Source organism: Micrasema longulum, unplaced genomic scaffold (genome assembly GCF_059751315.1).
Source record: "Micrasema longulum isolate JH-2025_06_02 unplaced genomic scaffold, ASM5975131v1 h1tg000404l, whole genome shotgun sequence".
NCBI lineage: Eukaryota > Metazoa > Arthropoda > Insecta > Trichoptera > Brachycentridae > Micrasema > Micrasema longulum.
This window is the reverse complement of record NW_028277604.1, coordinates 211,378-235,615: the sequence shown is the minus strand read 5'-3', so window position 1 is coordinate 235,615 and position 24,238 is coordinate 211,378. Positions and strand designations below refer to the sequence as shown.

Below are 24,238 nucleotides of genomic sequence, written 5' to 3'. Positions count from 1 at the left end.
CTTCAGAGTCATCACATTATCATCATGAGCTTCTGTGGCACTTATTTGCAACATAAAACAAAACCTAATGTTAACAACATCTTGTTTGAAATCGGACAGACACGGCAAACACGACCTCCTCTTCCAGTTCTGGAAGAATACTGACAAGTCACAACTTGTTCAAACTTGACATTGACTATCTTTATATATTTCATTTCATTTATTTATTTTGGTTACATTGAGAACATTACAGAGTATCCAATTAATTCTTAACACATTACAAAATATACATATCAGATTTATTAAATAGAAAGAAAAAAAATGTCATGTAAAATTGACATACATATTACAATTTGTAAATCGCTCTCCTAAGAGAAATCCCACCGAGTATCACCACGGTGATTTTAATCGCATCCCATCATCTCTGTTTATATAGTCAGTGTGTTTGTTGGTAAACCTCAATTGCTATTTTTACTCATGGAGCTTAGTGACTTTTCGACCTCCCGGGGATTATATAAATACCCACAGATAAATATTACCACTTAAAATGGATGTAGTATCGGCAGTTGTGCTATAAAAATTTATTCACCATATTTTTTTTATCGGCCTTCAAAGATAAATAAATCTATTCCCTCTTTAGATTTACGTGTTCGGGACGACGGCCACGCGGCGCGACAAGGTCCAGCGCGTAGTGTCGCGCTGCGGCGGCGTGCGCTACGACGCGGCCACGGCGGGCGTCACGCACGCGCTGTGCGGGGACCCCGGGGGGCCGGGGGCCAACTCCGCGGGCCGGGCGGCCATGCCCCGCGCCTCCTTCCTGTCCCTGCGCTGGCTGCTGGACAGCCTCCGGGCGCGGCGCCAGCTGGAGGAGAGCCAGGTGGGAAGTTTACAGATTGGATACTTTACAACAGAGATGAATATGACACTTATTAGGTCTAGGCATTTATTTAAGTCTAGAAATGTCTTTTTTTAAATTTTTTTATTTGATTTAATAGCATAATTAAACATTTTTACAATTTAAAAAAAATTCACTTGTTATATTTTTACTAAAACTAAAATCCCACCAAGCCACTTTTTGTAGCTTGTTGGTGAAGATTATATTTATACTGACTTAATAATATTATTTACATTTATAAAAACAATGAATAACATATAAAAATTAACAGCCCGAAAGATCAGAATAAACATGTTTATACAAATAATAATATATAAATTTATTTTTTAAATACAAGAAAATATATGAAAAAATTAAATATTTACACCTAAGCTACTATTCATATATAAACTCTTGATCGAGTAGCCACTCTCTTATTTTGCTCTTGTTACAATGTGAGTTAAATTTAAGTTCTTTTGGTAATAAATTAAAAATTCTAGGTACTAAATATTTGAGAGTTCTATTTCCATATTTATTACATACTTTTGGTACTACCAAGCCATCATTAGACGTGAAGCGTGTATTATGGTTATGTTTGAGAGGAAACTTGAATGTATTACTATGAAATTGTTCCAAAATGATGCAAAGCCACAGTAGTCCTCGAACAGGCAGAGTCTGTGTGAGAAATAAATCCAGTACCAACAGAAACCGAATCGAAAAACTGAAAGTTATTCAAATAAGTTAAAAGTCACTTCACATACCCAAAATTAGGCATAAGTTCATTAAAATATGTGTTTATTTATTTATTTACGGTTCTACGAACCTTTTACATAATTACAATGAAACCAGTGATAAAAAATACAAATAAAATAGCATAATATTAAAGAAGAACTAAAACATCGAGAAAAGTATACAATGGTAAACAGTATTTATATATATAAAAGAAATATTACATCTGTAACAAATATAATATTTACCTTTATAAAAGAAAGTTAAATAAAAGAAAATAGCAGTTTTTAAAAAGGAAGAAGAGAAGAAAAAAAAAGAAAGTGCTTTAAAAGGAAAGTTAAAAAGTTCACTTTATGGTTTATATAAATTCACATATTACAACAGAGATGAAGAACATTTTAGAAACGGTAATATAGAAGTCTAGGCATCTACAGGGCTTATGACCTGTCATTGGCTGGTTTAAGTGGCCACTTTACACACTGTAACATTCACCATTCTGCCCATATTTGAACATCTATATTCCTTCAATTCTTTCGTCTGTTGATGTTTGTGAAGTTAAAGAGCTGAAACCTTTATTTATGCGGGTGAGATTCTTTATAAATATTAATAAATTTAAAAAATAATTATACACACAAGAGTAAAGCGTTATAACAAAAGTGAAGAACTAATCATTATTTGAATTTTGAATTGTTGATTCTTTTTCAAAACACAAGACTTGATCATCGGCGGCGTGATGTAAAATAAATCTTAATTATCACTGTATTGATTTGCAAGTTGCTGCATGCAAATAATTGGTGAATTCAATGAATAATTAGTACCATGATGATGACTAAAACAAAAAATTAAGTCATGTTGGTCTATGTGGAAGATGAAAGTTTATTAAAGTTACTACTATTTTATTATTCAATAATTTATAAATAAACTAGAGTTGAAAAATGTTTGTCACAGGAGGCAAAACTAGCAGTTCTTATTTTGAGTATTTTTATTTGCGAGTTTTATGTGTTTTATTTTTTTTATTATGTTTTATATGTATTGTCAACCTCGTGGTGTAATAGCCAGCGTACCAATGCCGAGCCCCAGGGTGCTGATAAGAAAATTATGATGGTAATAAATATACTTTTGTCCTTAGTACTTGCTATCGGGCCCCGCCGACAATGCCGGCAAGGACAGCGGAGGGGGGGGCTCCTCTGCTGGGTGCGCCTCTCCCATGAGCAAGAGGAACCTGCAGCTGCTGCAGAGCCGACCGCCGGTGCCGCTCTTCAACCTGGACAAGGAAGAGGAAGACGGAGACAAAGATGAGATCGTGCAGCAATATCTCAGCCAGACCAAACTCCCTGTGGGCGGTGCGTATTACTATAGCGCTGGTTTTCTAATATTCAAACCATTTGAGGCATGAGGACGATATTTGTGGCAGATATACAAAGATCCAACATATCATCGCATCCCTAAAAGTAAATTGTCTAAATCTGTCATTTTGGAGTAGAGCAAAAAAACTTTGAAAAACTTGTTAACGCTCATAACTCAATGTATAATGTCAAGTATTTTTCGTGGTATTAAATTATTTGACCGTTAAAAAATAGTCTGTATTATCTCTAAGTTCAGTCATATCACTACTTCGGCAATTACACTGGCTACATTTTCCACAGAGGGTGGAATACAAACTCCGTCGGCTTAAGTATAAGTCACTGCACAACTCTGCTCCGGAATATCTAAAGGAACTTTCCATTCCGGATGAACTAGCTGTCAGACATTTTACGCCTAGATCAGCTACATCCATGGCGAGAGGAAAAGTTATTATACCTCTACGCAACCAGCGCATAAATTCGGTGACCGTACATTTGAGGTCGCGGACCCTATGGCATGGAATGCTCTCTCGGCAAAAGTGCGAGGCTGTGAGAGTGAAGTGACGTTAAGGAATAAACTTAAAACCCACTTGTTCTCGAAACCATTTTAATAAATCCGTGCCATGTGATAACAAAGTAAATTGTTTTACTTAAATTACAAATTTGAAAAGTTAAAAACAATCACTTTGTAAAGCGCCCTTGAGGTATTGTATTACGAAAATGGCGCTATAATAATAATTTTTAGAACACAGTTGCTTTATAATGAGGAAGTTCAGTGGTTTTGTTTTATTTGTTAATTGACTATTAAACTAAGCCAAAAGAGTTTTTTTTAATTTTTATATTTTGTCATATTTTTATATAAAAATATTTATGTTTAAGGTAGATAAAAGTCTTTGATTTTCTCTCTCTGTCAGATTCTGAAGATACACTGGCCGAGTATTTTAAGCAGGGGGGTGGGTCCTTCAAGGCGCCGCACGCCGCGGAGAATGCGGCTAAGGACACGTCTACCAACGACGCCACTCTCACCACACTCAGGGTCAGGATGGGAGAGGACAAGGACGTCACCAGTACGCAGTCCAATTTCGCGTCGCACAACGCCGAGGCCAGCACCATGACGGAAATGACCGAAGAACTCACGGATATTTTCAATGGTACAAAATAACAACCATATTATACTAAGTATTTAAATTTTGTTATATCCTAAACAAATCTAGCCCATTTTTCAAGTCATTGTAGCTGATTCAAACTATCAACAATCCTATTGCTTAAGAAATGCTTCTGTGGGAGCAAGTCGAATCTGGTTTTCTCCAGCCTGAGACAGGCCTTGAAGTCTCGAACAATTTTCAGGTTTATCATTCGAATTCCAAGGCATGGAAGATGTCACAGCGGCAGAGGTCGCGGTGAACATCGAAGCCTCCGGAGGGACCGTACTGGCGGCCGGAAAAGGAGCTGATTTCATCGTCGTGCCCCTCGACTATGACGAAGAGGAAGTTGTGAACAAGAAAGGCAAAGTTGTGACCACATTTTGGCTGGTAATTATAACAGTCGTATACAGTAAAACCTCATTTTTACGTTCCTCAATTTTAAATTTTCCCGCCTTTTACGCCGAAATGTTCAGGTCCCATTTTTCTCCGTACATTCTCATTCAAATATTTTTTTGTAATTCATTAACCTAGCCGGACCGAAGGGGGGATTCGAATCCCCCATAGACCGATTTGGTCGATCTCACTTTATGTACATAAGCATTCGGCTAACTAACAAAAATTAATATAAGACACGAATGAGTAAAATGTGTGTACGCGAAAACATGAGTAAATTATTGCACGGTCATAAACACTTCCAAGGTTTTATTCTCCTGATGCCATATACAAGTAGGCGTACGTTCGGATCATGTGTAATTTTTGGATGCTTGTACCCGTATTCAGAGACAAAACTTAAGGTGAGGAAAGTACATTCTATTGTCTTCACCTTCGGGTTATTCTCTACATATGAGATTAGAATGTACTTTTCCCCACATTAAGTTTTGTCTCTGAATACGGGCATTAGTTAAAAACAGTACCATGCTCGATTTTTGCCCAAACTGAAGAATAAAAGCAGGTATACAAGAAATAAAGAGTTAATTATTGTCTCGAACTAAATTCAAAGTGGGTGCAGTGTAACTGACCGTTTTGTTTAAGTGTCTTAATTTTCTGAATGCTATTTTGCATTGAATTTTTATACATTTTTCTAACAAATACACTCTTAGTGACGTTTTGATGCCCTTTAGGGTTAGTTTTCATTAAATTATTTTTTTTAAAAATAAAAATGCCATTTTAAGATTTTACTTAATTTTGACACGCAGTCGGCATACATTTTGGAAGAATAAAGTCTTTATTCAATAAATTATGATGCAGAAAGTTTAAAAATGTGGAAATATAAATATTGTTAAAATTTATAAACATAATGTGAAAAAAAGATGGTTTAAAAAGTTATCATAAAAGTGAGAAACAGTTTTATCGAGATCTAAATATATACTAATGTGTTTTTTTTATATATACCTAATTTTACCTAATTATTTCTATATGTATGAATTAAGATATTTTATTTTGTAATGTACATATATATGAATAAATAAATGATAAATGATAAATATGGCAGTATAAATAATGTTGAATGTCCATGTCAATAGGATGACTGCTTGTCTCAAGAGGAGATTGTCGATATAGAATACTTCCACCGCCCCGTTAAAGTAGCGGCGAGCTGTACACCGCTGTCCGCTCAGATTCTGGGAATTTCCACCTACATGGGCGTGGAGAGAGCCTTCATCGACGAGCTGGCCCAACTCCTGGGTGCTATGTAAGTTTCGCGATTACTATTATGTCAACAATATTTTGAGTTGAAGTCTAACCTCGACTTCTATATTACCTTCTCTTAAATGTTCATCTCTGTTGTAATATGTTAATATAAACAGCTCCCCAGGGAGTTGAATCCAGTCCTTGTCTACAAAAATTTGGACATACTCAAAATATATTTAACTATTATGTATGCTTAAAAGACAAATACTCTTGCTCAGGGTTTCTGGTTTCATATTTTGTCCAAATATAATTAATGCCCAAAATATTTTGTTATTTGTAATGTTATTTTGGAAAATAAATTAATTTGAATTTGAACACTATTTATTAACTATCTGATTTCAAAATTGAGGGTACAATAAACTGAAGAAGTGCGATTTCATTACGACTAGCATTGTGGAAGAAATAATGCTCGCTAAGCGAAGTTTCTCTGTTCACAAGCATAAAATGAAAGCATCCACCCCTTTCCCGAAACTGTTCATAAAGACTCGAGCCTTTCTTCAGTTTCGCATATCAATTTTTTTTTAAACTAATTAAGCGAAAATTTAATATTTCTTTACAATCAAACCGCGAAAGTAACAATACAAATAAACTTTAAAAACTTTCATTGTACCCCTCACTGCAGTATTGTCAGTTTGTGATCAATCAAATACACATGGTCAGCACAATCACCTTTTTCTAATTTCCCAGTATGACAGTGGAGGAATACAGTGTTAGTTCCAAATTGAGACCGCGGCCGCACGCTCCAGATCCCGCGTCGGAAAGGAAGAAGAACGAAGTAATACAAACAAATCAATCAACGACACGAAACCCAAATACACATAGGAAACATTAGAAGAATAATATAGTTCACAAGCGCAACGGAGTTCGTCCCACCTGAATTGGGTCTGTCTGTTTTCCAGAACGCAGCTGACATTTTGCCGGCGCACCACCGAAACCACCAAGGCCTCGACTCACCTCATCTGCCCCGAATCCAAGGGGAACAAGTACGTGGGGGCCCTCAAGTGGGGGCTGCCCGCCGTCTCCAGCCACTGGCTGCTGGCCTGCGCCACCCGGGGCCAGCGCGTCAGGGAAGGGCCCTACCTGATAGGGGACACTAGGGGTAAGTTCTCGGATCGCTGGACATCTAGCCCGGTGAATTTAGGTAAAGAAAAGCCCAGAAGAGGTAGTTCAGTGCTATGGGAAATTTGATATAAAAAATGTTTTCTTAGATGACAACAAACAGTGTCGATGATCCCACCTGGTCCAAGAAGAAGTATAAAAATTGAAAAATATTTTCAGGCGTTGTCCAGTTTGTGAGGGAAATAATTCAATCAGATGAATTTCAAATACATCAATAAATGTTTCAGCTCTTTAACTTCGCAAACATCTTCGGATGGAAGAATTGAAGGAATATAGATGTTGAAATTTAGACAGAATGGCGAATGTTACACAGTGTGTAATGTGGCCACTTAAAACAGCCAATGACAGGTCATAAGCCCTGTAGATGCCTAGACTTCTATATTCCCTTCTCTAAAATGTTTTCCATCTCTGTTGTAATATGTAAATATTAACAGCTCCAGTAAAATCCAGTTCTTGTCTACAAAACAACTCTCTTTGGACAAACTCTTAACATAGTTGGTAAAATGTATAAATTGAAATATTATGTCCCTGATAGTACTTTAAGGATAATTTATTTGTCACTTTCAGGATCAATTATAAGATACGCTTTAACCTCATGGGCTTTTTCCAATAATACAAACATAAACCTTGTAGAGAACTTACAAAATTCAATGATCAAATTATTAATTGAAAAATAAATGTTCTGTCCTTATTGTATAAATCTATAAATATTTTACCCGTTAGAGCTCTACTATAGTCCAAGCTGGTTTCTCAGCATGCGTCTATCTGAATACAGAAATAAATTGGCCCATGTATACAATACTCGGTTCACTAGTGTAGATGGACTAGCTAGCTCTCCCCAAATTCAATAATAAATACGGGAAAAGAAAACTAGAGTACAATATACCAAAAATGTATAATATGCTCCCATTAAATATTAAAAATCAAAAAACTTATCTGGCTCAAGAGAAAGACATCTGCTGTAAATCTGGCTTTTAGAACGTGGATTTTTATATTAAGATTTTTTTGGTTTTTCTTTTTTATTTGGACAATTTTTTATTTTCGATGTACATATTTTTCTTTTTTCCATAGTAATAAGAGTTTTTATATGTTTATAAAATTGATGAGATAAGATTGTGTATATATATTAAATCTTAACTACACGCACCTGCTGACGAACTGCATTTTATGCAGTTCAGTAGGACTTGATAATTTATATGTTAATTTTTGTACGCTTTTGATAAATAAATTTAAAAAAAATTGTTGATGAATTATGTTTAATTTGTATAAATCAAAATTATCGCACTTTATGTTCCTTGAATAAAAAAAAAAATATATAATTTAATAAAACATTTCCAGAGCCAATTTGGAAGGAGGAAGAAATATCAATTCTAAAAAAGGAGGAGTCCGCCATGGAAGCTGATAAAACGTCGGCCGAGTGTAACAAGGAAAACGTTTCCATTCTACCGACCAACGAATCTGATGCTTCCGCCCCCCAGGAGGAATCCGACGATAATGACATGACCAGAGCCGAGGACATCATGATGAGGGAACGCCTGTCGGACGACTGCTACCCGCCCGACGATGTGGAGAAGGACGAGAGACAGAGGTGTTCCGATGCTAATGTTCTTCCCTTGAAGACCATCACACCGAGTAGAAAGAACAAACTATCGCTAGGTACGGTTTTTATATTAACATACAACAAACCCCCTTTTTATGTTTTTTGAAAGAGTTGCAAAAAATTTGTAAAACTGAGGATAAATGCTAAAGAATAGAAATGAAAAATATATGGAAAACAAAATATCACATAAAAATAAAATTAGTGTTCTAAACTTCGTGCTTGGCCATAGTGGCTATGCGTTTGTGTGACGTGGGCGCGGTAAGCGGCGTCTTGCCGCGCCCGAGGTTCCGCGCCCACGCCGTGCCGCAAACGCTTTGCCACTATGGCCAAGCACTAAAGATTCTGGATTTAGCCATTCTGTTTACACAGCCGTTCCAGAATCTTCTTCTTGCTTTGCGCATTAACAACATAACATTTATTTTTAAATTCATTTAAACTCTTTTCGTTCTTCATACATTCAGGCATCTCTTCATACATTTTCAGACCTTTATATGTACATAATGAAATTTCGGGATACTGTTTTATTTTATTTTTAAATAGCCTTACTCTATCCTTATTTCTAGTAATATACTTATGAACATTTTATAAGAAAACATCTTTATAAAATCCAACCATTATGTGATTAATTTGTGATATTTTTTACTTTTACAGGAGGGTCAACAGAGATGTCTCCGGCCTCTAGGTTCATAGCTCTCGCGAGGCAGGGTTTACTCGGCTCTGACTCTCAAGAAACTCCTAAGAGGGAAGCCGAATTCGGAAAAGAATTTAAGAAGCACAGTAAGTTCTATATCTCCTAAAATGTATGGCTTCTGTACTTGGTTGGCCACAATTAAGAAAAAATGACAGGTAAAAGGCATAAAGTGGAATAAAATAAAATTTTTCAATAGCATTATCTCTCAATGTATGGTTTTAAATTCGGCTGGGTAAATAATATAAATTTTAATGGTGGTAACATTGATGGTAACAAACAATTATTTATAAAAAATCAAAACACTATTTTCAAATAATATTTTTCATGTAAGTAGGGACTAGAATTATAACTCTTACTTACTGCTAGCTACATTCAATCCACTGCTGGACATAGACCTCTTTCAAACTCTTCCATTATTTCTGTCATGGGCTATCTGCCGCCATCTATGGCCCGCAAGTTGGATGGCAGCAGAATGTCACCTGTCCACCTTTTTCGCAGTCTTCCCAAGTCTCTTTTATTGTTCCAAGTCCTGCACTTCAGGATCCTAGATGACCATTTGGCACTGTCCTGTTTGTCACGTGCCCCACCCACCGCCAATTTAGCTTAGCTGTTCTTTTTGCGATGCTGATAACCTTTATTCGGCGTCTAATCTGCTCAGTTTTAATTCTATCACAAAGACTGACGCCTAACATTTGTCTTTTCGTTGCAAACTGAACGCACTTTAACTTTTGTAAGGTTTTGACAGTGAGGGACATAGTTTTCAGTCCATACATCTTCACTGGCGAGGTTCAAGACTTTAGCTTTTATGTTTATTCTTATTTTTATCCTTAATAGTGTCGTCAGATTGAACAAAAACCCTGCTAGAATTAACCTTTCCCAAACTTCTAGATGTAGATTGGTGCGAAGGTTTTCACGGTCACTGTTGGATGGCTTATCAACATAAAGATTGTAATTTATCAACAACCTGGTCCATGAAGAAGTATAGAAATTGAAAAAATAACATTTTCAGGCGTTGCCTAGTATGTAGGTGAAATAATTCAATTAGATGAATCTCACCCGCATAAATAAAGGTTTCAGCTCTTTAACTTCATAAACATCAACAGATGAAAGAATTGAAGGAATATAGATGTTCAAATATAGGCAGAATGGTGAATGTTACAGTGTGTAAAGTGGCCACTTAAACCAGCCATTGACAGGTCATAAGCCCTGTAGATGCCTAGACTTCTATATTACCTTTTCTTAAATGTTCTTCATCTCTGTTGTAATATGTTAATATAAACAGCTCCCCAAGGATTTGAATCCAGTCCTTGTCTACAAAAATTTGGACAAACTCAAAATATTGTTAATAATTGTTTTTACTACTGAATCTAACTTTGTTTTATTAATAAAAAATGGGATCATTTTTGTCTTTTTGGTATTTAAAGATAATATATTTTTGTCAAACCATAATTTCAATTTATTTATAACGTCATTAGCTACTAAATTTACCGAGTTCCAGTTAACTCCCTCAACTAATACAACCGTATCATCGGCATATGACATTATTTTTGAGTTTAAATCTTTTGAGACAAAATATGTCATTGACATAGAGAATAAATAAAAGCGGTTATAAGTATATAAGTTTAGGCGATTACTAGTACTTAATTTAACTCGGAAGAGTCTTAAATACATAAAATAAAGTAATATGCTAATTAAAAATACTTAACTTCAATATCAATACATAGATGGTGCTCCAACACGCTAGTGAATGCTTTCTCATTTAATAGGATATATACAGGAATCAAAATGATGCCAATGTCGATATTCGCTAATAAGCGGAATGGGGAATGTTGTTAAAAACGTAAAGTGGCCACTCAACCCAGCCAATGACAGGTCGTAAGCCCTGTAAACGCTCGAATATCGATAATCCTGAATTTGAAAAAATTCTACCTCATCTCTGTAGGAATATTGATAAAAAAAATATATAAGTTTATAACTATTAACTTAATTTTCAAGAATATCTTTAGACACTTCCGGTTTTGTTTCTGCCTGCCTTAACTTTTTTTGTACTTTTGATGTTTTGTCCAGACGAAAGTGTGAGTACGCCTCCCATGGACAATGCCTTGTCCACTCCGAACCTGGATCTCTTCAGCCCCGTCTCCCGGCGGAGAATGTTGGCTATCAAGCGCGGAGAGATGCCCTCGGATCCGCCGAAGACTCCACGGAATCCATGTGAGTCAACGTGCAAATATCAACCCAATCCATTTATCAATAAATGAGGCGTTTTAATACAAAAATGGCAATCTCCACCATTGGTCTGAAATAAGTTACATAAATATGCCAGAGCCATAAAGGGTTACAGAGTAATTTAGTTAAACATTTTCAATAAAATAAGTAGTTTTTTCATCATACATGACTTATGGGATGATTTCTAAAAGGGAATGAATTTTACTGGCTTTAGTTTATCCATTTACTATTTAGTAGAAATTTATCATTATAATATCGTTTTCAATACTGAAAAAGTTTAATCAAATCAATTAACATTTTCTTTTGGCCTACTAACTCATCCTCCTCATCCTAGTTGAGATCTCGGTGGCCACGCCGGAGAGCCCGTTTGGCGCGGCTCTGTGCTCAATATCGGCAGAGTCCAAGAAGCGATTGTGGAAGTTCTGTGAAGATCTGCCGGCTCCGAGTTCTGATAATCAGCGCAAAGATACTGTAAGCCGTATTCACTCACTATTTTTATTACTTTCTTTTCCACATCGCGTTCTGTGAAAATCAACTCAAATAACAATTATCATTAACCACGCAATATACGTAGCTTTATTCTACACCATTTAAGTTATGATATTTCCATTATGATTTAAATGTCAACACTGAGCACTGGCCGATTCCTTTCAAAATAAACAATGCCTAAAACGGCCACTGCGAACGCCACATGTCCCATGTGATTTGATGTAGTATGTCAACAGTATTCTATCAAAGAAAAATAGTCCTTCGGAAATAATGTTCGAAATACTAGTTTCCAAACAAAGAATCTTCAAATAATATTTGTAATCTGCAAGCTTGTTTTAGTACTAAAAAAGCTGACTTGGGTTAAAGATGTAAAATAAAGTGAACTTTTTTGTATGGAGAAATAAGCCTAGGTAATCGACTAGTTTCATCATTCACTGAGAACGGGCTGGACGCTGGGCGCACTTCATAGATATTTTTTTGTAGGAAGATTAATGTTGACAAATGCAAAGTTTTGACTTTTTGCCGAAATAAGAACCCAATTGCTTTCAACTACTCTATAAATTCTATAAATTTAGAGCGAGTGACCGAAATGACTGATCTTGGTATTATATTTGATGAAAAATTAAACTTCATTAAACATATACAGAGCATAACTAATAAAAGCATGAAAACTCTCGGATTTCTGTTGCGAACGATTAGAGACTTTGACTCAGTCTATGTAATGAAAATTTTATATGTTGCTTTAGTACGTAGCCAACTTGAATACAACTCGGTTATATGGTCACCATATTATAAAGTGCATATAAATAATATCCAAAGAATTCAACATAAATTTTTACGTTTCGTTAATTTTAAACGAGGTATTCCAGGTGAACATATTAATTATACATACTTAAATAAATATTTAAATTTACACACATTAGAAACTAGAAGAAAATTAAATAATTTATTATTTTATTTTTGTTTAAAATATTAAATTCAATATTTGACTGTTCCGAACTGTTAAAACTAATTAACTTGCGAGTGCCCGGCCGGATTACTCGATTTAATAAACTCTTCTATATAAATGTATCTACGACTAACTACAGTGCACACTCGCCTATGAGGATAATTCATGTGTTTGCAAACGAATACGCAAATGATATAGATATATTTAATACAACACTTTTGAATTTTAAAAGACAGTGTATCAATTTATTATCTCCAAATTTAAATTCTTAAATAATACTATATTGTTTTATATTGTATACCTTTTGTTAACTTATATCTGTATTCTTGATTATTATTTTTCTACATTCTTCTAATTTTAAGATTCTTTTAATATAACCGATAGGAAAAAATGAACTTCTGTTCTCTCTATATATATTTTTATTTTCTTTTTCTTATTACTTCATTTTAAATTTTTTGCTACTTTTGTGTAAAATATGTCTGTTCTTTATATATAAATATTTGTAAAACATGTGAAAGCCTACAAGGCGTTTAAATAAATTAATAAATAAATATAAACGGTGGTGGTGAATAAATTATAATTATTTTATTTTTTTTCCCATAAACATAGTTACTTTAAAACATTATTATAGAACTTCAAATATGATAGTAAGCTGTGCATAATCACTTATTTACTTAAACTACTTCCCTTTGATGGGAAAGGACACCACAAAATATTATTTCAGTTCAGTTCAGTTTGGGCTATAACTGTTTTTCCATTTCTTCAATATTATTTTTATTTATAGGAAACATATTCGAAAACCATATTTGCCGCAGCAAATCGGTTTCTTAGAACAGGCATTTGCCCATATAGGAACCGATTGCAACATTAGGCATACTAATATTTCTGGCTTGTCGACCCTTCATATACTGAGCCTACCTCCTAGTACAAGCAGAATTTGCCAGAGTGTTTTTTTGTACCATTTTGTAAAAATGTATGTATAAATTAATAAATAAAAAAAAATACCCGGAGACATTGGGCTCCCTGGGCAATATGTATTCTGAGAAGAGAGTTGAGTTGTTAAAATATCAAGTACTTGTGTTCTTTTGCAGCCGATCTCAGAACTCTCCAAGAGATTCTTTTCTCGCAATCAGCCCGACAACGACACAACCCCCCTGACTGCGCGCCAACTACGAATCAGTGTAAGTAAAATATAATCAAATATAAATATCTTATTTTTCGACTAGTTCGTATATTTGACTATGCGTCGAGGGATCCTAAAGTCTACCATCCACCCGCAGCTGTTATATAGTTCTGGGGGATTCAGCTGATGTCAGCTGCGTATAGAGGAAAGTTAGCAAAAATATCCCCCCAAGGAATACAAACTCCACGCAGATTTGACTATGCGTCGAGGGATCCTAAAGTCTACCATCCACCCGCAGCTGTTATATAGTTCTGGGGGATTCAGCTGATGTCAGCTGCGTATAGAGGAAAGTTAGCAAAAATATCCCAAGGAATACAAACTCCACGCAGATTAACGAGAGGGGAGGAGGATGTATGAACAGAGGCCAACACATCCAGAGGCCTCACTCCTCAGGATCCCCTCAATGGCTCGGTTTTATTCAATGATAAAATATGTACAAATTTTAATTATTGGGTATGGCATGTACATCATGCGCTGTCCGTTCATAGAACGCATGGAACCATTGGTTCCCCTAAATTGAGCCAAATAATGTTAATAAAATAGCATGCTTGGTAAATTAATTATCAGTCATAAAACCTAACATTTAGATTACTATAAACAAATAGTTTTATTAAAAGTCGCGATAAATTGCGGAGGAATTTTGATATTGCCTTTGTAGGATTTAGGTTGTTGAGGGTTTGGTTGGAGTTCCCACCCCAGTTGGAGATTGACAGAAGACACGAGGTTGGTGTTTAATGCGTATTTATTAAATGGCGAATAAGATACAGCGCTTGGTTGTGTAGCACAAGCGTAGCGCCGAGGGTAGGTAGAAGTAACTGCACTTAAACTAATGCTGGAGCTGAGCAAACTGCACTGATCTTGTTGGGCTGACTGAACGAGCTGACTGATGTTGGCTGCGTCTTGTGGTCTCTTTATAAATCATATTCCTTTGTAGTTCACTTCTTCATGGCAGGGACGATGTGAATGTACTGCAGAGCGACGATCTCGTCTTTATGTGCAATATTGCTAGAGTTGTAATATAAGTTGTATTGGATTCGATAGAAAATGATGACATTGCATCGTCGGTCATTAGTCTACTTCGGGTGAACTAATTTAACACGTGTGTGTCATCGACTATGGACCCTACACCTTATAAAAAAAATGTTAAAAAGCAACATAACCTCCCAACACATCCATTTACCAGAGCTGTCATGCGCGTACTCTTTTACTTCACAAAAGTCAACAGATGGAAGAGTTAAGGAGATGTGGATGTTTAAGCCACCAGCCAATGAAAGGTCATAAGTAAATGCGTAGACTTCTATAATCCCTCCTCGAAAATGTTTTTAAGCTCTGTTGCAACAAATTTAGATCTAAGATGGTTTAATGGGTATGTAACATGTCCAAAATATGAATAAGGAAGACCGGTGTATACGTTTGTTGTGTCAAATATCAATATTTTAAATTATGTATTTTATTTTCAGGACGCTGAAGAAACCCCTCCATTAAAACATAGAAAACTGAATGAAATGCAGGTAAGAATTATTATTAGTACTTTGTTAGTACCGGACCCCGTTTTTGCATGGGGGATATGTTCCACGCAGTACCGTGTAGAAAATAACAGAGCTGGATATGTTTTCATATATAAAAATTATTAGGGGTTTAAAAAATATACATATATTACAGTAAAACCTCGTTTTTACGTTTTCCCGCTTTTTACACCGAAATGTTCAGGAACCATTTTTCTTCATACATTCTGATACAAATATTATCCCCAATTAACGTTTTTTACATTTTTCATAACCCCGGTTTTACGCTTAAAAAAATTTCGAAATTAATTTGATGTGTCAAAAAAGCCAAAATTATGTCGTAGTAATAATGCCGCGGCCCGCGCGCCACCGCGTGTGCCACGCGAATGAAGAATAACAACAGGTAAACAACTAATAAAGTATAAATTATTGTCTTAACCGAAATTCAAAGCAGGTGCAGTGTAATTGACCTTTTTGTTTAAGTGTTCCTAGTTCCTATTAACCTTTAGGGTTAGTCTTAGTTTTTATTTAAACAAAAACGTCACATTGACTTGTACAAATCATGATACGCAGTTGATAAACGTTTAAAAACAATAAAGTTTAAATATCATTAAATTGTGATATTTAAAACATAATAGAAATATTTAAAGTTATAAAAAAGATGGTTCATCCTTGTTTTTTCCAATTCCTTTCTTGGCTCCCGTACATAAGGGTCGACACCAGGACTCCATTGTGAACTGCTAATTTTGCCTCCTGCAACAAGCATTTATTTGCCAGGATTTATTTTAAAGCTGTTTTTAACTCTCCCCCATGTATGAATGTCGCAGACACCAGCAACACCGGAGCAGAGCAACCTGAAGTCGGACCTCCAGCAGGACGTCCAGAACAGCCTGAAGCGCCTGACTTCTATTATGGCCAGCGGGAGCAGCGGCGGAGTGCGAACCCCTCGCCCGGCGCTGTCCAGAACCGGAGTGGAGCAGACCCCGCCACCGGCTACACTAAAGCCCGCCGACTCTGCCGGTGAGATAGTCTGTCAGTTTTCAGTGCGGATTGCGATTTTGTATTATCCGAATGACTAGAGTCCAACTTCAGATTCATAAAACACAATAAACTGTTTAAGTTTGTAAGTGAAAATTCTTGATGGAAGTTCATTGTAATTTATTATATAAATAAAAGACGAGTGATACTTTAATCCACAAATTGGGAATATCCAGTGACCGGTTTCATCGCTTTCGCGACATCTTTGAGACTGGTATCTTTATTAAGGAGTTCAATGTATTTATACAAAACAGAGGTAAGGATAGATAATTCAAAGTTATATGAAAGTAAATTAAATAAAGTTATTTTTATCTTAAGGATCATTATCAAAAAAATTTCTTCGGGTTAACTAATGAGTTGATATAATGCTATTTTAATGAGTTTAAGTATTTTATTTCAGAAATCATAATTTACAAAATCACACTCACGAAGTATGGGACACTAAAAATAAAATAAAATAAAATAACTGTCTTTAAAATCACAACTAAAATTACAAATTTGTCCTACATAAATATTGATATAATGATAGAGACTAATGTCAGACCTTGAGGTGTCAGTTTTCAGTGCAAATTGAAAATTTCTCCGACGTTAATTGAGGGAAGAAAAGACGTAAAATTGGGTTTTAAATGTACTAAAGAATTCAAAATTCATTGGGATTTCAAAAATAATACGTAAATTTCTAGGACGTAATTTCGGGGTTTCACTGTATACGGTTGTGAAGCAGGTGATTCAATATTCTTTTGAATGAATGAGACGGTTGTGTTATGTTCTTACCGTTTTGTTTTGTCTTTAGCCGTGCCCTCCAGCTGCAGCGATTCCCAGGCGTACACGGTCGGGTGGGACGACACAACGCATGCGAGAACCAAAACTCCGGAACCGACAAAAGTTTACAAGTTTATTTTGTCGCAAAACGTCAACGTAAGTCTCACTACATTATTATAATAATTCAATAATACTTTGGGTATGTCCAAATTTTTGTCGAGAATTACTGCATTTTACATCCTAGGGAGAGTTTATCAAGGTTAACATGTATTGCAACGAGATCGACAGCGGCCTATGAGATGATGAAACACCTCGAGATGTCCTCTAGCTCCTTTTTCAGCTTTCAGAGACAATAGCCGGAGGCTCGATGCGGAAGTCTGGGCGAGGACTTATGCAACATCGGGTCGGTGATACTTCCTAAAGAAGTCACACGAGAGGTAGTATCTTACATGGTCAAGTTAGTGCGGGACATTGGTAAAATAAACCAAAGTAGGACTCAAAATGCCGAACACTCTTCTAGTGGAACGAAAGGCCTGTCGAATACCGTCAACAGGCCGGCTTCTACTGAAGAGTTTTAAGTGGTTGCCTCTTCACTAGAGCAAATGTTAGAGAAGTTCCCTATTGGCTCACTATAGAATATCCCTCCTGATCCCAACACTTGTAAAATTGAAGCTTATTAACAGCAGAAAAATCCGCTTTTATGAATTATAAACCTTGTAAGTAATAAATGCAATTCCCATATAAAAATAAACTTTAAAAAGCTGAGATGTTAGGAAAGGATATGGAAGTCTAGGAATTTACAGGGCTTGTGACCTGTCACGGGCTGGTTTAAGGTATCACTTTACATACGTGTTTTTTTTCCCACAATTCTTTCATCCTTTGACTTTTGTGAAGAGCTGAAAGTTTTATTGATGCGGGTGAGAATCTTTATTCTCTGTTATATATGTTTTGAATCAGGTTGTGGTCCCGTGACTAGTGTCTCAGACTCACGGCTCAAAGGTCCACAATTCGAATCCCACCCTACCCCGACTTGATTCCCATTTTCTAATAGTGAGTTATTTACAACTCCTCGAAATGGCCCTCAAAATTAAAGATTTGGGTAAATCATAAGAACGCAAATATTTCTTTTTATAAAAAAAAAAAATCTTGACCATCTCCTAGGGCAGTGATGGGTAACCTTTTTACCTCAGCGTGTCTAAATTCTAAAAAAAAACCTGGCTTTATTCGGGTGCTGTGTCACATCTAGGAATATTAATACAAAATGTTTTAGCGTGTCATCACTGCCCTAGGAGGTGGAGTCCAGTCCTTGCGTTGTCTTAAAACATTTGTACATATTCTAATTCTCGGAGTGATAATTCGCTACCCACTTAAAGAGACGCCCTTTCGCACTATCGCATAGAACAAAAGCTCCGAGTTCAAAATATTGTTGAAATTTGAAAAAATTCATAGTTTTACAAATGTTTTCACATATTTCGTAATGTAAAATTTTCATTGGCAGAACCGCGCGGATCTCGTGGGCATCATCAGGCGGCTCGGGGGCACTGTCACGGAGGGCACGGAGCTGGATCTGGCCGTGACGCACACGCTGTGCTCGCGGCCGTCCAAGTCGGAGAAGATCATGGCCTCCATTGCGGCCGGCATCTGGCTGCTTCACCCTTCCTACGTGCCGCGCTGCGCAGAGGCGGGACACTTTGTGGACGTGAGTCGCCCTATTTAAAAATATTATATTCTACATTAATATGGTCTTAAATGAGGAAAGTCTGTGATTTTTATTTTTGTTAATGGCATTTTAAACTAAGCCAAAAAAAATAATTCATGTATCGTATTATCATTGCTATGATTTTTTTTAAGTTTTGTAATTTTTAAAATTTCCACCGAAACTTACACATTGAGTTTTTCATACATTTAAAAATTGAACCCCATACAGTTCTAAAATTAATTATTTGTACCCGCTAAACGTGAAAAAAAATCCCTGGAAATTCATCGAAACATCATAACGATGCTATTGGTTATTGTAAACACATTTTCACACGAACATGTGACATTTCAAAGTATTTCATTTTTTATTAAAACCATTTTTATTAATTTTTAAAAAATACTTATAGAAACTTTTCCATATAATTTAATGTTCTAATTTTTACCGCTTCTAAAAATCATTTTTTATATCCAATTTCCCGTAGCACTGAACTTCATCATTATAAAGTTCACATAATGCGGCTTGAACCAGTGCAACATACATTTTTAATATTTAAAGTAGATTGTATTTTCAAAGGCAATCCATCACCGCGTAACTCAAATTTGACCACTTTGTTCAGTAAAATTATGTATAAAATATGTTTTTAATTTTACTTTTAGGTAAATCAACGTAAGATTTAAATAAATAAACGTTTTTATCTCTGCACTCTAAAGTGGTAAAATTTGAGTAGTGTGGTGATGGATTGCCGCCGATGATACCTATATCTTGTAATCAACTATTACGATCGTCTAGAATACTTTCACATTTTTAGTTTAGAATTTAAAGGGTTTTGGCTGTTTTAATATTTTTGCACAAAACTTGCATAAAAATTGTTTTGGGATAAAAAAAAGAAATCGACATATTATAACAGAGATGTTGACATTTTAGAAAATAAAATACGGAAGTGTGGCCAGTTTAAGTGGCCTTTCAACATTCATATTTCCTCTACTACGTTTGCGCTCTACCTCAACCAATTCCCATTTTCCAGCACAATTATTTACGAATATTGCTTTCTTCTCAGGAGGAGCCGTTTGAGTGGGGCAACCCCTCGTCGAAAGTGCTGCCCGCTCTGGAGGGCGCGGGCGAGGCGCAGCTGTGCGCGGCGGCTCGGCGCTGGCGCCAAGCGCGCTGCTCCAGCGGCGCGGCGCCCTTCCGCGGCCTGCGGCTCCTGCTGCACGTGCTCCCCGCGCGCCGGGCGCCGCTGCTGCGCCTCGTCGTGAGCGGCGGGGGGACCGTCGTGGACGTCAGGTGAGTCGGAGAATTGCGAAACTCGCTTTTGAAAGAAAAAAAAACATCTTAAAATTAAAATATTAGAGACTCGAATAAGTTCTCGCTAATTCCCGACAGATGGTGTCATCCTAGCCTTTTATATCGGGCAATACTGCCGTCATAAGAAAGAAGGACACATCTAACTTTTTTTTTTTTTAATGAGTTAAATACATATTCGGAATCAGAAAAAAAATACGCATCTACTGGTACTTGAATTATCTTCCTAAAATAACCACAACCCTATTATTTTCACTAATAAATGAGACTTAACTGCAAAAAGTCTTGACGACTACTAAATATAAAAGGCTGTTCTGACTTATATAATTATTAAAGACTGATTAAAAAACTTATTTTTTCTTCTATTCCATTTTTAAAAACATCTGAAATGAATGTACCTACTCGTATTCTATTCAATTTATGATCTGCTGGTAATTTCGAAGTTAATTGATTATTAGGTCGGCGTTACTAGTTTGAAAAGCTGTAAATGGTCAGTAACATCTATTTTATTTAGTTGAGTAGAATCTATTGGCATATAAACAATAAGAAAGAAAGACATTCACTTAATTACTAAATAAAAAGTTCATTGCAGTATAACATATTTTCTTGTATTTTTTTTACTAAAAAGAAAACTAAATTGTCATTTTTAAATATATAACGTAAAATTTATCATAATTAAAATATATATTCCGTTAGGACAAACCATAATACATACTGTCGCATAATAATATACTTAATTTTTGTAGTATTTTTCACACAGCGAATTTTTCAATTTCCGACTTACAAAATATTTATTTTCTTCGTTTTTTGTTTTATGTAGAAACGTCTTTCTTTATTATGACGGCAGAATACTACAGCCAACTTTATCATGACCATTAGGTTTGAAATGACAGCATATGTTATTCTTCCGAAGTGAAAGCAACATATTTTTTCATAGTGTTAAACATGTCAAAAGAGTATTTCCTGGGAATTTTACTATATTACTCTTTTTTTTTTAAATCGGCAACTGAAGGACATTTTTGTTGACTAACAGTGGGATTTAGAATTTAGTGGACTGTATGGAAATTGTTACTCACTTTCAAGTTCTTCCGATTGTTTCTTATATGGAGTACTTCACTATTGCTGCAGCACGGATACTGGTATAGTGTAGATGATGATGAACTGTATAATTTAGGATTTTTATATAACACTAACTTCACTTTGTACGAAATATGCTGATGCAGGATATGATAAAGATTTATCAGAGACAACTTTTCACATGTGACTTGCTCACAGAACGGTAGAAGAACATAAATTTTAAATAGGAAGGATTTGGGTGGGAATGGGATATTTACAGTCTTATATGAGTTGCCAGTATAGAAAATATAAATTCAGTACTTAACAGTAACAAAATACTATTTTTTTCCAAAATTCCAAAATTTTGTTTCCCTGCCTGGTTCCATATATATTTGTTGGGCGTATATAACAGTATAACTGCATTTTTGTTTATTTGCCAATCGGCATTATAAATTAATATGAGACAATTTTCCTTGTGTATGACTCCACCAATGGTATTAACATACACTTATACGACTACTCAAAACATAGATAAACAAGTTTGTGCCTATCAAACTTTGGTTTTAATAAAATCAAGAGTTTTATTTGACAAATATCTATTGATTGATTACAGCCCTCCGTACACTAAAGAATTAAACGCCACCCACTGCATAGCCGAGCTGCAGCGAATGGCCCTCTCTGACGAGGACGAGGAGTGTCTCCTCGCCAAGAAAATCCCTCTCTGTCCCCCGACCTTCATCAGCCGACTCCTGATTGAAGAGCCACTCCACAACCCCATGCAGTACGCGTACCCAGCCTACAAAAAACGCATCCAGGACATGTACGGAGACTCCTAGGGCTTGTAAAGATAGATTTATGAAAAAACATACTATCACGCTATATCTATATCGGTGTCGGCAGAGAGGATAAAATAGCTTACCACTCTTTGTATATTGTCAGCGGAAATTCAATACGCTGTACGGGACAAAGTGTAAAGTGTTCATCGTCATCATTCCCCTTTCCTTGAATGCTGTGTATTTCGATCATCTATTACACGAAGGTAAGGTGATCAGTCCTACACTTCAGGTGCCAGTCCAGGAACAGTGAAATATTGCGGTTTTAACAACCTTTAAAATCATTTGTTCACTTCAACTCTGCCATGAATCGAACCTAGGATCTTGAGAATGGTAGGCAAACGCGCCAACCACCGCACAATGAGGTGGCCTTATCTCCACTCGATTTTTATCTTAAGAGCCGCCATCGAGTCGAAAATACTTGGCCTGGGTTTTGGTTCTATTTTGCACACAGAACTGTCTTCTTCATCCACCTGGACGCAATGTGTTCAAGAGAGGAAAATGAAAATCATATTTCTCGTTTTGTTAAAATGTAAATACATACCAATTTTTGGTGTACGCAGAAAAAATATAAAATTAAAAAATTGTTAAATAAATCGGTCATTCGAGAAACCGGGTTTTTAGCGGATGTGACTTTGACTCGAAATGCACTACATTCCGTTAAGAAACCGATGCTTTATTGAAAAGTTTGTCCAAGTGTGTAAAGTGACCACTCAAACCAGCTAATGACAATTCCATAAGCCTTGCAAGTGCCTAGACTTCCATATCCCCTCTTTAAAATGTTCTCCATCCCTGTTGTGATTTGTTAATTTATTCATTTTATTTATCCGAGACGTACAAGACGATGAAATAACATTGACTAAAAATGCGGACATACACAAATATGATTCCAGACAACACTTCCACATTCAAAAAGCAAAGACAAACGTAGGACAGTCAAAAATACTAGACAATGGACAATATGGACTATGATGGCTTACCTTACTTGAAAAATTACAATAAAGACAAATTAAAAACCAACCTGAAAAAGCACACGATTACTGCACCAACCAGATGAGACATAACATGTCTAGACCTTATAATATTTCTTATAACCCTAACGGGTTTTTACAAATAATAAATAAAGAAATACATAAATAATAATAATCAAAAAATACACTCCTAACTACTTTTTTGTTTAAGTTAGATATAAACATTTAATTCGCGATTTTATAACAAACAGTTTTTGCGCGAGTTCTGAAAACTTCATACCTACAGACTGACTTATTGGGTTTCTCAAATGACCGATTCAAATGTTAATACCAAATATTTATTCTAATATATTATACATGTTTCCTGTTAATATTTTTACCCATTCTTCGCTCTACATGTCCAAACCATCGCAGACAGCGCAGCGCCTCCTTCAAAATGTTGACAATAATTCTGTTTGTATTTAAAATTCTTGTTGGTAGTTCATTTTAATCATTCTAGAAATAAAAGACGCAATCGTCCCTCAATATAATATACTTAAATCGGACCATCGCTTTTGCGACATCTTTGAGAGTGGTATCTTTATTATAAATACATAAATGTGTGGATTCTCACCATTTTGACACTCATCTTTTGATTCAATAATTTTGTCAATAACATTTAATTTACAAAAGTTTGTTCAATATTATTATAATTTTGACAATAATGCTTAGGAAAGGAAAGATGAAAAATATTTATGTGTCAGAATAAAGGAGTTAAACAAATTTTGATTAGTAAAAGGAGCTAGACATTCAAAAATGAATCTGGTTGTGGTCCTGTCGCTAGTCCCGGACTCGTGGATCAGAGGTCCGAGGTTCGAACCCCACTCAAGCCCAACTTGATTTCCATTCTCTAATAGTGAGTTATTTACAACTCGTTGAAAATGGCCCCCAAAATGCAAGTATTTAGGTAAATTATAAGATCGCTAACATGTATGTCTTTTAAAAAAAACAAACAAACAGCCTGCTGGCCTCTCTGCGCCATCCTTTATGTTTATCTTTATAAGTAATTCATTGAAA

The 24,238-nt window shown here is 35.7% G+C and overlaps 1 protein-coding gene across 1 annotated transcript in view; it reads left to right on the top strand.

Annotated features, from left to right (window-relative positions):
- LOC148281826 (DNA topoisomerase 2-binding protein 1-like) overlaps positions 1-23,204 on the top strand; it is a 36,124-nt gene extending 12,920 nt beyond the window's left edge. Inside the window, exons 9-25 of the mRNA XM_088226057.1 lie at positions 620-856; positions 2,712-2,925; positions 3,840-4,076; positions 4,273-4,457; positions 5,594-5,760; positions 6,659-6,858; positions 8,217-8,534; positions 9,130-9,255; positions 11,237-11,380; positions 11,730-11,866; positions 13,925-14,014; positions 15,477-15,527; positions 16,349-16,541; positions 17,353-17,477; positions 18,820-19,020; positions 20,078-20,304; positions 21,992-23,204. Of these exons, the coding sequence (XP_088082183.1) occupies positions 620-856; positions 2,712-2,925; positions 3,840-4,076; positions 4,273-4,457; positions 5,594-5,760; positions 6,659-6,858; positions 8,217-8,534; positions 9,130-9,255; positions 11,237-11,380; positions 11,730-11,866; positions 13,925-14,014; positions 15,477-15,527; positions 16,349-16,541; positions 17,353-17,477; positions 18,820-19,020; positions 20,078-20,304; positions 21,992-22,214 (3,075 nt within the window). The 3' untranslated portion in view covers positions 22,215-23,204. The remainder of the gene's footprint in view (positions 1-619; positions 857-2,711; positions 2,926-3,839; positions 4,077-4,272; positions 4,458-5,593; positions 5,761-6,658; positions 6,859-8,216; positions 8,535-9,129; positions 9,256-11,236; positions 11,381-11,729; positions 11,867-13,924; positions 14,015-15,476; positions 15,528-16,348; positions 16,542-17,352; positions 17,478-18,819; positions 19,021-20,077; positions 20,305-21,991) is intronic.
- Positions 23,205-24,238: the final 1,034 nt, after the last annotated feature.